General features: G+C 47.6%; 1 protein-coding gene across 3 annotated transcripts in view; it reads right to left on the reverse strand.

Moving 5' to 3' along the window:
- The window catches only part of MTA3 (metastasis associated 1 family member 3), a 988675-nt gene that overhangs the window by 606036 nt on the left and 369314 nt on the right, over window positions 1-13325 (reverse strand). For all 3 annotated transcript variants that reach the window (XM_085612803.1, XM_085612804.1, XM_085612805.1), the window contains exon 9: window positions 9765-9953. In XM_085612803.1, coding sequence (XP_085468929.1) covers window positions 9765-9953 — 189 coding nt within the window. The remainder of the gene's footprint in view (window positions 1-9764; window positions 9954-13325) is intronic.

Below are 13325 nucleotides of genomic sequence, written 5' to 3' on the forward strand. Positions count from 1 at the left end.
ATCTCTCTCTCTCCGTATCTCTCTCCGTATCTCTCTCCGTATCTCTCTCCGTATCTCTCTCCGTATCTCTCTCCGTATCTCTCTCCGTATCTGTATCTCTCTCGTATCTCTCTCCGTATCTCTCTCCGTATCTCTCTCCGTATCTCTCTCCGTATCTCTCTGTATCTCTCTCGTATCTCTCTCCGTATCTCTCTGTATCGCCCTCTCTCTCTCTGTATCGCTCTCTCTTCTTCTCTGTATCGCTCTCTCTCTTCTCTGTATCGCTCTCTCTCTCTCTCTGTATCGCTCTCTCTCTCTCTCTCTGTATCGCTCTCTCTCTCTCCTGTATCGCTCTTTTTCTCTCTGTATCGCTCTCTCTATATATATATATCCATCTCTATCTCTATTACTATAGTTTCTTCTTCTCTCTCTCTCTCTCTATATTATATATATAGATATATTCTATATATAGATACATATATCTATATATCTATATTCACTGAAAAAAAACTTAGGTTTTACATGGGTTTCAGGGACGTTATAGTTAGAAATAGCATTTAAAGAACCTTAGAAATGCACTGAAAAAATCATAGGTTTCAGGGACGTTATAGTTAATTGGTCATTTCATTCGTACAAAAACAGAGAAATGTGAACGTTATAGTTAGTAGAGCAAACTATAACTCGCGCCCGCAATGCACTGCTGACGTCACATATTACATCACTCATGACATGGTCAGTGACATCACTGATGACATCACTCATGACATCATCCAGTGAATGTGTGTTTTTGTAAACTTTAAATATATTTTATTTATGTTAATGCCAAGGTGCATTGAAGAATGAGTTGGTGTATAAGTGTCTGGGTGGAGGATCTAATAGATGTGTGACCATGACTGTATAAGTTAGTGATTAAATGTCTCTTACTGAAGCATGCTTAGTGACTAAACTGTTTGAATGTCTGTATCAGTCTCTCGGTTGTTGTATAAGCTGATGCATGGGTTGATGAAAAGGTACATGACTGTCTATATGGGTTACTTATTCGTACCATAAGTATTTGTATGGGTGGCTCAGTGTTTGTGTGTGTAGGTGGGTGGCCGGGCGGTGTGTGACTTTCTTCCAACATGTGTGAGTAGCTAATTTACTGGATGTATGGGTTCAATAGTGCATGTGGAAATAGCTGTTTCAGTGAGTGAGTGTGTGTATCAGTGTGTTGGTGAGTGAATGTAAATCTCACTGGTATATTTGTGAGTAAGTACATATGTGAAAGACAGTATATGTGAGTGTTGGAGTATATAAAGGACTATGTGATAGTGAATAATTGTGAGAGTGACTGTATAAATGAGTGTGTGCTTGTGTCAGTGATTGTATAAGAGTAAGTATATGTGAGTATCTGTATGAATAGGTTAGATAATGAATGTATAACTGTATAGGTGAGTAAACGGCAGTGTTATAGATTCTTTACATGACTAGCTAGGTGTATCAATAACTATGGATAAGTGATGGTGTATGAGTGTTTGTATAGGTGTATGAGTACATATAAAAGTGCTGTATTGATGAGTGACTGCATGTATGAGTTACTGTATGGGTGAATGAATGAATGTGTGTGATTAACTAGGAAGTAGGCAGTGGGTATATAGTAACTGCTATGGATTTGTCTATGGTTTAGAAAATGGTAGTCCGTATTTTAGAGTGGGTGTATCAAAGGTTATATTAGGGTGTGAAGAGGTGCATCAGATTATCACGTAAATGATGTCAACAGTGATGTCACTAACCATGTCATGAGTGATGTAATACGTGGCATCATCAGCATTGCGGGGCACGAGTTATAGTTCGCTCTACTAACTAGAACGTTCGAATTTCTCTGTTTTTGTACGAGTGAAATGACCAACTAACTTTAACGTCCCTGAAACCTATGGTTTTTTCAGTGAATTTGAAAGGTTTTGTAAATGTTAATTTATAATTATAATATTCATTAAACCTATAGTTTTTTCAGTGATTTTAAATTATCATTCCATTCTCAACCTGGTTAAAACGGGATATCGCAAGTTTTCCAGCAATAGCTCCAGCCCAAAAAAATTGCCACAAATGAGAGCAACAACTAACGCAAATAATATAGAGTAGGCGTTCCTATACAAAAATAACGCGAAAACACCATATTTTCAATGAGCAGCCAAATCTGTGGTGTGCTCCAAAAACAGGCGATAAGCTGCGTTAGCAGTAGAAACGTAACATCTGCCTTTTACTGGTGTAAAGTAGGACAACTACCTACACTGTGAAAGGGAGCCCAGCCCAGAATAACATCTGAAGACTAACACATGTCATAGAGCTACTGTTCATGCACCTCCGACACCCAAGAAGGCCACAAAACCCACTGCCACCACCCTCAGGACCTCCCCCCGGACCACCCCCCCCCTACTACCACGAGGCAGCGCACAACAGGACAGCAGATCTTCCAAAAACGGCATGGCCCCTCACCCACACAACAGCTGAATGTAGCGAGATGTGGCAACCAAACATGTGTGAAGAACGCAAGTCACCCACCAATAATAATGGACACAATGCCAAGAGTACAGGGTGACACATTTGCGCTTGCGGCCCGCGTGGCGGCAGCACTACAACAGGGACACCCGCATCAATTGATTCCTCATACAGGCCAGGACGGAACCACGCCCAGGGCTCCGGAGTCATTGTTCATAGCCTCACGCAGGACTGGCATATGCCAGGCCAGCCCAATCCGTTTACACATACAGGGAGGGACAACAATGCTACATGGCCCAGCTTTTCATTGTAGTGATCTGCTGCTCAGGTGTCTAAATGTCAGTGTTGCCAGATTTTTTTTAGCATTCTCTAGCCCAAAGTCAACCAAAAAGTAGCCCAAAGTAGCCCAATATTGCACTGCACTGCGTCCGGCACAGGCACACCGCCACAGGACGGTGAATTTCGGTCCACTGAGGTAGGGGCATTGTAAGCGCTGAGGGGGTGTGTAGCCTGCAATGATGCGCTGTCCCGGTGGTCCGGACAGCTCATCTTGTGTGTGCCCTGCAGGACAGCAGTGTAGGCCTGAGCCATCGAACAGCGGGGGCCTACCACCAGTGCGTGGCCTTACTGGTGATAGTTAAGAGGCACCGCAAGGGCTGAGCGGGTGTGCAACCTGCGATGATGATGATGGGTGCACTGGTATGTCCTCTGCCATGGCAAAATCAAGACGCAGCACCAAATGTGAGACCTGTTGGCCTGTGGAGCAGGGTTGCATGATGTGGAGGGTGCCCTGTCCGCGAAAAGGTGAGCAGTGAGGCCTGGGTGCACAGGGGCGGGCAGACACCTCTGGGCAGCGGGAGTGGATGGGGTGCAGCAGCCTGGGTGCGCAGCGGCGGGCAGACACCTCTGGGCAGTGGAAGTGGATGATGTGCAGCAGCCTGGATACACAAAGGCGGGACAGCGATTTAGGCGTGCGCAGTCATATATACTCTCCCATTCCTGATTCTGTACTATGTTTCTGATGTGGGAGCTTGAGGGCTCCACTAGCTCCTGGCACAAGGTTGGAGACATAGCGGTGGCGTAAAGGTGAGCTGTGAGGGTTTTGTCCACAGTGTGGGCACTCACTGTCCCTCCTCATCTCTTCCTTTCTCTCCCTCACACTCTCACTCTCTCTTCCTCTCTCTCACTGTTCCTCTCTCTCCATCTCTCACGGTTTCTCTGTCTTCCTCTGTTTCTCTTGCTCTGACTTCCTCTCTTTCTTTTTATCTTCCTCTCATTCTTTCTCACTCTCTCTTCCTCTCTCACACTCTGTCTCCCTCTCTCCCTCTCCCTCTCCTTTGATGGAGGCATGCCGCACAATCTTATCTTGCTTTTTGTCTAACAGGCTGTGATTCACGGATTGACGTCCCCTCCGCCCCCCCCCCAACACGGAACTGCCCCCACTCAGTGCCACCAGAGCTGAACGTGTGTGCAGCCTGCGATGAAGCATGGCCATTCTGACAATCAACACAAATTCTGAATTGTGAGCTCTGTTTACCGCGTGTACGCAATGCCCGAGAAGGTTGCTTCGGAACATGGTGCACCCTCTTACACACACGCCGGTGGAGGAAGGTGAGCAGAGAGATTTGTTTCTGCAGCAGCGGGCAGTCACCTCTGGGCGGTGGGAGTGGTTGTGTGCAGCAGGCTGGGTGCACAAGAGCGGACAGACACCTCCGGGCACTGGGAGTGGATGAGGTGCAGCAGCCTGGATGCGCAGGAATGGGCAGGCACCTCCGGGCACTGAGAGTGGATGGGGTGCAGCAGCCTGGGTGCACAGCAGCGGGCAGACACATCTGGGCAGTAGGAATGGATGGGGTATATCAGGCTGGGTGCGCAGACGTGGGCAGACACCTCTGGGCGGCAGGAGTCGATGGTGTGCAACAGCCTGATTGCGCATGGGCAAAACAGAGAATTACGCGTGTGCAGTTGTATGTACTCTGCCATTACTATTTCTATACTATGTTTCAGATGACTAAACTTGAGAGCTGCATTATATCCCGGCACGTGGTTGGAGACACACTGGTGGCAGAAAGGTGAGCTGCGAAGATTTTCTCCCTCTCCATCTCCATCTCTTCCTTTCTCTCTCACACACTTTCACTATTTCGCTGTCTTCCTCTCCCTCTCCCTCCCCCTCCCCCTCCCCCTATCGATATCTGTACAATATAATATTTCTCAAAAACTACTGAACGGATTTACCCCATTTAAACAAAAGCATGGTTTCTGGACCACGACCTTTCTCCCTGCCAAATGTGGCACGTCCACTTGCAAAGAGGCACTGCAGCGTTCTAGCTCGCAAAGGTAGAGAGCTGCGAGCCGATGGACTGCCTTCTAAAGGCATAGCTGCGACCTGGTGATGTGGGCAGAGGGAGCGTGAAAGGGGTATCTCACACAGACAGAGCTCCGGTATATTAAATTGGCCTCGGCACCCTTGTTTTATATTTTCACTCGATGCGAGGCACAAGATGGCTGCTAACACTTCCTCGTTTGAAGTGTTAGCAGCCAATCAGAGGACACTTCCTGGTTTGAAGAGTTAGCAGCCATTCAGACGCAAGCTAGTGCGTTAAGCTCCGCCCAGATATACATATATTTTATTCCTTTAACATCTCAAAAACTACTGAACAGATTTACACCATTTGAACAAAAACATGCTTTCTGAACCAAGACCTTTCTCCCTGCCAAATTTGGCATCATTCCATTCTGCAGTTTGACCTGTAGCCTTGTCTAAAGGCTCCTATGGAAAATGCATTGAGAAAACACGTTTTGGGACCCCCCTTTTTTCTGAGCCCCCCCCCCCCGACCAATCACCCCCAAACTTTCAAGATAGGAGCTGATCAAAAGAGGGAAACTTTTTGGAAAATTTCGCAAAGATTCATCAAACGACACCAAAGTTATAAGCACATGAAAAAATGCTTTTCCTATGGAAACGTGGTTCTAACTATAACCATCTACTGGTGACCGCCAGTAGATTATATATATATATATATATATATATATATATATATATATATATATATATATATAGGGCTTAAAAATAATCATGATTGGAATGGTTCTGGTGCACACCCACTGGAGGGTTAAAATAAATAATCAGGAACTACGAATTCCAGCATGCCTTGTGAGAAGAAACACACTGGAGAGGCCCACCGGAGGGCAATTATTTAATCAGCATGCAGAGGAGAGTGAAGTCCTGCAGTGTTTCCAGATCTATTCAGAAATGCCTGTGAACAAGAATCGTGAGATTCGAAACGCGTAATGCGAATGAATTCTTTCTGAAATGCAAAATGCGGTTTCCTTCAAATAAAGGACTCTGCCGAGTTCATCTGTCTTGAGAGTGCGTCTCTAATGAGGGCAACCTTGTGATGAGATATATATAGTGCAGTATATAGGATATAGGCAAAAGTGTGTGTTAAGACCTTGTAATGCCACAAAAGGGCTAACTAGCTTAGGCAGTGGTGATGAGTGAAAATGCATGCGGAAAACACATGTACCACGCTTAGATAGCAGCTGATCTTGTTATGCTTATTTTTTCTATTCCTAATAGACAGAGCGAGATGTGTTGCCAAGCTGCCATGTTTACTGCACCAGGATAAGGCATGTGGATCGGGGAGACATACCGTTGAGGTTATGCTAACCCTAAATGAGCATGGGAGGATGACTGATTGATACCAGTGAGAGAAAGATGCAGCTTGTAGAAATCCGGATGATCTTGGGTTAGTAAAACACTGAACACCTCAAGAAAAATGGTAGAGGAAAGGAACATGATTTGGTGTAAACCTGCTTGTAGTGTATAAAAGGAGGGGTGCAGATCTCTCAGAGAAGCTGACTGAGTTGTGCAGACTTGCCGTCTCACACAACCGCTGACCCTGTTGCACCATTCCCAGAGAGGGAGGGAGAGGTCGGAGCCGGCTTACCGGTGCCAGCTGATAAAGTTAAGTTATCCAGTGATGCTCTTGCTTTATCTTGATTTACAGAATTATTATGGAGCTTTGATTTACAACACTGCCATCAAGCCTTCTACGGTTTAGCCAGCATTGCCAACATACATTTTTTTTTTTTACATTTGTTTTATTGATTTTTCATCCCAACAATACACATTTTGATACAGGAGTCAAAGGTGTACAGTAGTCATCCGATCAGCAGCTATCATCAATCAGTGGTATATCTACTCCCCTTTATTCCAAGAGCGGGAGCATGTATAAAAGCCCTCCAATTTAGACCCGATTATACATATATATAATATGTGTGACACAGGACCAGATAAGGATTCATCATTGGTTAATGCCCAAAAGACTCAACTGTGACACTTAACCCAATCATAATAAAAAAGAAAAAGAACCACGCCTCCCCGCCTCTCTCCTATCCCACCCACATCCCCCGGTGTGTCCTTTACTTCGCCAATTCAGTTAAATTCTGTGCAACATTTGAGTCAGCATTGCATACCATGTGAATGTTAGGGCCAGCATTTGCCATCACTCGCTCATTCAACGACACTATCCGTTCTTCGTTAATCTTAGTCAATCCAATATTGCTCAAGGCAAAACCGTTTGCGTGTCCAATGACGAGCCTGCAGCTGAATCGACCTCAGGTGCCTGCAACAACACCACTAGGGCCTCCCAGGTCCTTGCGGCCTCCATTGCCTTGGCCCCTTGTGCTCGCCTGGCAATCTGAAACCTGACTGTACTTTCGCTCGTTGCCCATTTAATAAGTTCTATTCTCCATCTCTGGACGCTGGGGGCCTTGTGCGGCCTTCCAGGGCGCAGTGATATTCCTCTTGGCCAACAACAATCCTAGATCCAAAAACTTGCTCGTAACCTTCACCATGGGCGTGTGAGGGAACCAGTGAAGCAAACAGGTGCCCATATCAGGTTCTGTCGTTCTGTGATCTCACATAGCAACTGGACTACGTCCTGTCGTTCTGTGATCTCACATAGCAACTTGACTATGTCCTTCCAATACAATCCTAGTTGCGGGCAGTTCCACATCATATGGCTAAACTCCGCCCCCTCTAGATTACAGCACAGGCACTCCGCAGTGTCTGTATTAAAATGTTTGTGGATCCTGGCGGGAGTGAGGTACGCCCTATGTAGTATAAAGAAGTGGACCAGTTGGAAACACGCATTTCTAGTGCTTTTCCACGCCCTTCTAGCTATCTGGGCCCATGTTTTCTCAGGGAGCTCCTTACCCAGGTCCAATTCCCACTTCTGCTGCAGGTCCCTCAATGGCACCATCCCCTCACCAATCATACGCCTATATAAGCATGTAACCGCCTTAAAAGGTCCCTGCCGCCATTACTACATACTAACACGCTATGGACGTCTGCTGCTCTGATAACCCCTCCCGCCAGTGCCGCTGTATTGCTGAGACAAGGGCCGAGTGAAGCAGGAAATCCCTGCAAGGGAGTCCATATCTGTCCTGCAAGGCCTAAAATGGTAGCAGGGCACCATCTTCATATAAGTCCCCAAGCACCTGTATCCCAATAGTCTCCCATTCAGACAATGCGGCCCAATCCCCCCTATGCGGAAACGCAGTACACATAGCCAAAAGTATCTCCGGGGCATAGGGCGGGTTAATCATGGCTCTTCGCTGGCTCCGATTCCAGCATAACCTCATCGTCCGCACCTCGCCTCAAGTCGTAACGGCTGCTGGAGGATAACAGAGGACAGTACGTGTCTTGAAATTCTATTTCTGTCCCTGTCATCTGGGTCCCGAAACTCCAGCGCCACTGCCTGGGTAAGCCATTGCAGCTGGGCCGCTAGGTAGTATGTTTCAAAATCGGGAACAGCCAGCCCCCCATCGGCCTTCGGGCGCATCAAGGTATTAAGTGCGACTCGCCTTCTACCAGACGCCCAAATAAAACCCCCAATCATTGTTCGGATCTGTCTAAAAAAGGAGCCCGGGACCCAAATTGGCACAGTTCTAAAGGAATATAACAACCAGGGCAGCGCCACCATCTTCAAGAGTGCTACTCGTCCAGCCAACGAAAGAGGCAGAGTGCCCCTGAATGTCAAACCACCTCGGAGACTCCGCATAGCTCTGCCCACATTGCCATCCAAAAGATCAGCAGGTGTATGGTAGATGTTAGTGCCCAGGTAAGTCAAACACCGATATTCCAATTTTATCCCATTAGTATGAGATGGACCCTCGGTCGACGGGGCCACCGGAAACAGGCAGGTCTTCGCTCAGTTCACCCAGAGTCCTGAAACCCTTCCAAAGTCCCTTAGTAGGCCCGTCGCTCTACCTAGGGCATCCGTCGTGTCAGCTAGAAACATAAGTAAGTCATCGGCATAGAGTGAGATGTACTGCACAGCTCCGCGCAGATCAATTCCAGTATATCGCCGTCCCAGTCTGGCTTGAGCCGCTAGTGGCTCTATGGCCAGTGCAAATAAAGTGGAGAGCGGGCACTCCAGTCGTGTTTTGAGACCCACTGCGCAAGAGGAGATAATAGCCCACGTCAGAACCCAGGATGTAGCCGATTTGTATAAGATCTCTGTCCGACTCACAAAGGTGTCTTTAAGGCCGAATGTGCACATAACTTGAAATAAGTATGGCCATTCCAGGCTGTCAACGCCTTCTCAATATCTACAGAAAGAATGGCAGCAGAGGCAGAAGAACAAGAGTCCTCCCCCAATATGCGGAGAAGGCGCAGCACACTAGTGGCAGTATTTCGAGTTGGGATTGCGCCCGCTTGGTCTCGGTGGACCAGTTGGGAGCAGTCGCAACGCAAGAATTCTACTCAGGATTTTATAATCAGTCGTGAGCATGGACCAGAGACGTTATGCTGTTTTATCGGAAAGGATCTTCCCGGGCTTCAATAATGGAATAATGACAGCCTCGCGGGTGGAAGCCAGCAATATGCCAGCCTTTTTCGCCTCGTTAAAGACAGACAGTAACTTAGGGGCCAATAGATCAACATTAGTCGAGTAGAACTCTATCGGTAACCCATCTGTTCCCGGTGTGTTATTGCACGCCATATGCTTAATCGCACTTCGAATTTCCCCCAGCGTTATCTCCTGTCCTAGTAAGTTAGCCTGTGTCTTTTCCAGCTGTAACAGTCCTATATCTGTCAAGAAATTTCCTATGGAATTGCCAACATACATGCCAGTGGTTTATTAAGGTCATATTAACTACGTGTGTGTTGCACCACTGACAACAATAATTACTGACTTTCAACCTCTGTAACAGGATTTTAAATAATAAATTCTTAACATACTTTGAAAAAGATAGCTATTTCATTTAATTTGCAAAGCATACCATCATATGATACTTACAAAGTCTTGACGAATGTCATTGAAGTCTTTGCCATACTTTTCAAGTGCATCCTCAAACAAACTGGCTTCTGATGCAGACCATTCTTCCATTTCATCTCTGCACAGCACCGGACCTCCTTGGGGCACTAGAATGCTTATGGCACTGCTCAAATCGTAATCTAGTCTATGTAAAGTGTCCATGGCGTGAAACTACAAAATGTGAGGAGAAAGCGGGAATAAAATTAGAGGCAGTACGTTTATGCAGAAATTTATGCATCCAGATTCACATATGTAAATTGCAGTTGGAATTGTTTTTTAAAAGGTGGTGGAACTGATCAAGCATTAGTCCTATATAGTGAACAAAACATAACTAGCTATAGAGAGCTACTCGGTAATTGCACATTTTATAGTCTTTCAAAGTGCTAAATATTAAAACTGAATGAACAATTTTTTAGGCTTTGTGTTGTGTCCATTATTTTTTTATTTTTTTATTGTTGTATTGGTTGTTTCAAAAAACAAATTGAATAATGCAGCATTGCAAAATCAAATATTTGACATCATAGAAAATCTCAAGCTGCGTGTCCCCTTATCCCCCTTCCGCCACCGTTGTGCCTTAGGTGCTTGCAGCATAAACATTAAAGGAGCATCTGAGTCTCCTGAGGCAGAAAATTCAACAACAGTAGTGCAGTACAGGTAATATACTTTCATTGGAGCTCAACGCTTGTTCCACAGTGCATGCCCAGGTTTATTCTCCTAGTGCTATGGCGTCAGTTGCACCCGCTTGACCTTCCAAGGCCGAACCCTCCCTGGAACCAGTCTGAGGTGCCTGTAGCAATGCAACTAATGCCTCCCACGCCCTCGCTGCTTCCAGTGCCTTTTCATTATTAGTTGGCAGGGCCTGTTGTAGCCAAATTGTACCTTCGCTCAGTGCCCATTTAAGGAATCGCGCCCTCCATTTTTCCACACTGGGCCCTCTCGCTGATTTCCAGTGCATTGTGATCTCTCTTAGCTAATACGAGGCCCAAGTCTATAAATGTGCTTGTCACTTTAGTTTTAGAGGTATGCGGGAACCAGTGCAATCAACAAACACCCTGATCTGGTTCTATGTTACGATCAGTTATTCCACGCAGTAAATCTAGCACTTCCTCCCAATACGTTCCCAAATAGGTACATCCCCACATCATATGCTGGAAGTTGGCCCCCTCCAAACTACACCTTCGGGCACTGAGCAGTGGCCGTATTAAAGTATTGGTGAATCTTAGCTGGTGTTAAGCACGCTCTATGCAGTATATAAAATTGCACCAATTGAAATCTGGCGTTCCTCGTGCTTTTCCAGGCCCTTCTAACCAGCTGAGTCCATGTCTTCTCGGGGATCTCCCTGCCTAGGTCTGCTTCCCATTTCCCCTGCAGCACGCGCAACGGTTCTAGCGCTTCAGACAGCATACGCCTATAAAGGCACGCGATAGCCTTAAAGGTTCCTGCGGCCATTACCACATATTGGCATGCCAGGGAGGTCTGCGGTTCCGACAATCCAGTCTTCCAGTATCGTTGCATTGCCGAGACTAGTGCTGAATGCAGCATTTAATCCTCCCGAGGAAGACCATATCTATCCTGCAGAGCCTGAAAGGACAATAGGATTCCGTTTTCATAGAGGTCTCCCAGCACCTGAACTCCCAGCAGCTCCCATTCGGCTAATGCCGTCCAGTCCCCGGCATGCGGGAGGGCCGTACACATACCCAGCGGAATCTCCGGGGCGTACGGGCGAACAAACCCAGCTCGACGCTGGCTCCAGTTCCAGCACAACCTCAGCGTCCACTCTTCATTAGTAAGCGGTTCGAGGCGCATCTTCTGATGCAGCACTATAAAGGACAAGATATAGCGTGGGACCCACCGTCCCTCTGGTCCGTCTGGGCCCCAGAACTCCCGAGCCACAGCTTGAGTGAGCCACTGGAGCTGCGCCGCTAAATAGTACCACTCAAAAATCGGCACTGCCATACCCCGGTCGGCTCTTGGACGAATCATTGTAGCCATCGTGACCCGCCGTCTGCTGGACCCCCAGAGAAACCCCCCAGCCATGGTGCGGAGCTGTCGGAACATAGACCCCGGCACCCAGACTGGTAGGGTCCGAAAATAATACAATACGCGAGGGAGCGACATCATCTTCAGGAGCGCCACCCGACCTGTTACTGATAGCGGCAACGTACTCCAAAACGCAAAGCTGCCCCTAAGTCCTCTTATGGCCCGATCTAAGTTACCTTCCAGTAAATCCTCGGGGGAATGATAAATATGAGTGCCTAAGTAAGGCAAACATCGGGGTTCCCAGCGAATGCCCGCCACCTGTGGAGGGTTCACCTCAGACGAAGCTATCGGAAACAAGCAAGTTCACCCCCAGCCCCGAGTACCGTCCAAACGCATGAAGCAATTGCCTCGCACCTTCCAAGGCTGTTTCCGTGTTCCGAGATAAACTGCTTATACCCGCAGAGTTCCAATCCAGGGTAATGCCTCCCCAACCTGACATGGGAGGCCAAAGGCTCAATGGCTAAGGCTAAGAACAACGGAGAGAGCGGGCATCCTTGCTTTGTACCCTGCTCTACTAGCCAAGAGGAGGAAATCGTGACACCCGTCCGTACTCGAGCCGTCGCCGATTTGTAAAGGATCTCTGTCCACCCTGCAAAGGATTCCCCAAGCCCGATCGCATGAAGGATCCAGAACAAGTATGGCCACTCCAGGCTGTCGAAAGCCTTTGATATTTACAGAGAGAACCGCTGCGTTGGGGGTCTCGCTGTGATCCTCCCCCAGAATTCGGAGAAGGCGTCTCACAGTCACCGTAGTGCGTTTCGGGATAAAGCCCGCCTGGTCAATATGGACCAGTTGCGCCATATAGGGAAGGAGCCGGGTCGCTAGAATCCTACTCAATATTTTATAATCAGTTGTTAACATTGATAATGGGAGATAGGCCGACCTGGTCAAGGGATCTTTTCACGGTTTCAACGGGATAATGATAGCTTCGCGAGTGGAAACGGGCAGCCTCCCCAGGTCCCGGGCCTCTTGAAAAACCACCAGCAGCTTGGGGGGCAAAATATCCGCGTATGTCGAGTAAAATTCTATCGGTAGGCCATCAGTCCCTGGGGTTTTCTTGTGCGCCATATATTTTATGGCACTACGTATTTCACCCACTGTAATCTCCCGCCCCAGCGTATCTGCCTGGTCCTCCTCGAGGCGTGGCAGTTGCACCTCAGCTAAGAATTCCTCTAACCCATCACCCGTTTCTTGCAGCTTACTCTCGTATAGGTCCGCATAGTATTCCAAGACCATCCCATTAAGCCCCTGCTGGGAATACTTCGGTACCCCCTATGGGGAGGTCAAGGCCAGGATGGGCGTACCCCTCGGGGCCAGGTTGGCCAACCAGGCCAGGAGGGTGCTCGCCCTATCCCTTTCCGCATGCGCCCGCACCAAATACGCTTTATGATCAAAGCAGTGCAACCTCTCCACTTGTGTCGCCATTGCCTGTCGCAGCCAAGACCTCGGCCTGCACCCCTGAATTTTCAGGGCGGGCTTTCTCCACCTGACGCAGCCGTAGTT

The sequence above is a fragment of the Triturus cristatus genome, chromosome 6 (assembly GCF_964204655.1).
Source record: "Triturus cristatus chromosome 6, aTriCri1.1, whole genome shotgun sequence".
NCBI classification, from domain to species: domain Eukaryota; kingdom Metazoa; phylum Chordata; class Amphibia; order Caudata; family Salamandridae; genus Triturus; species Triturus cristatus.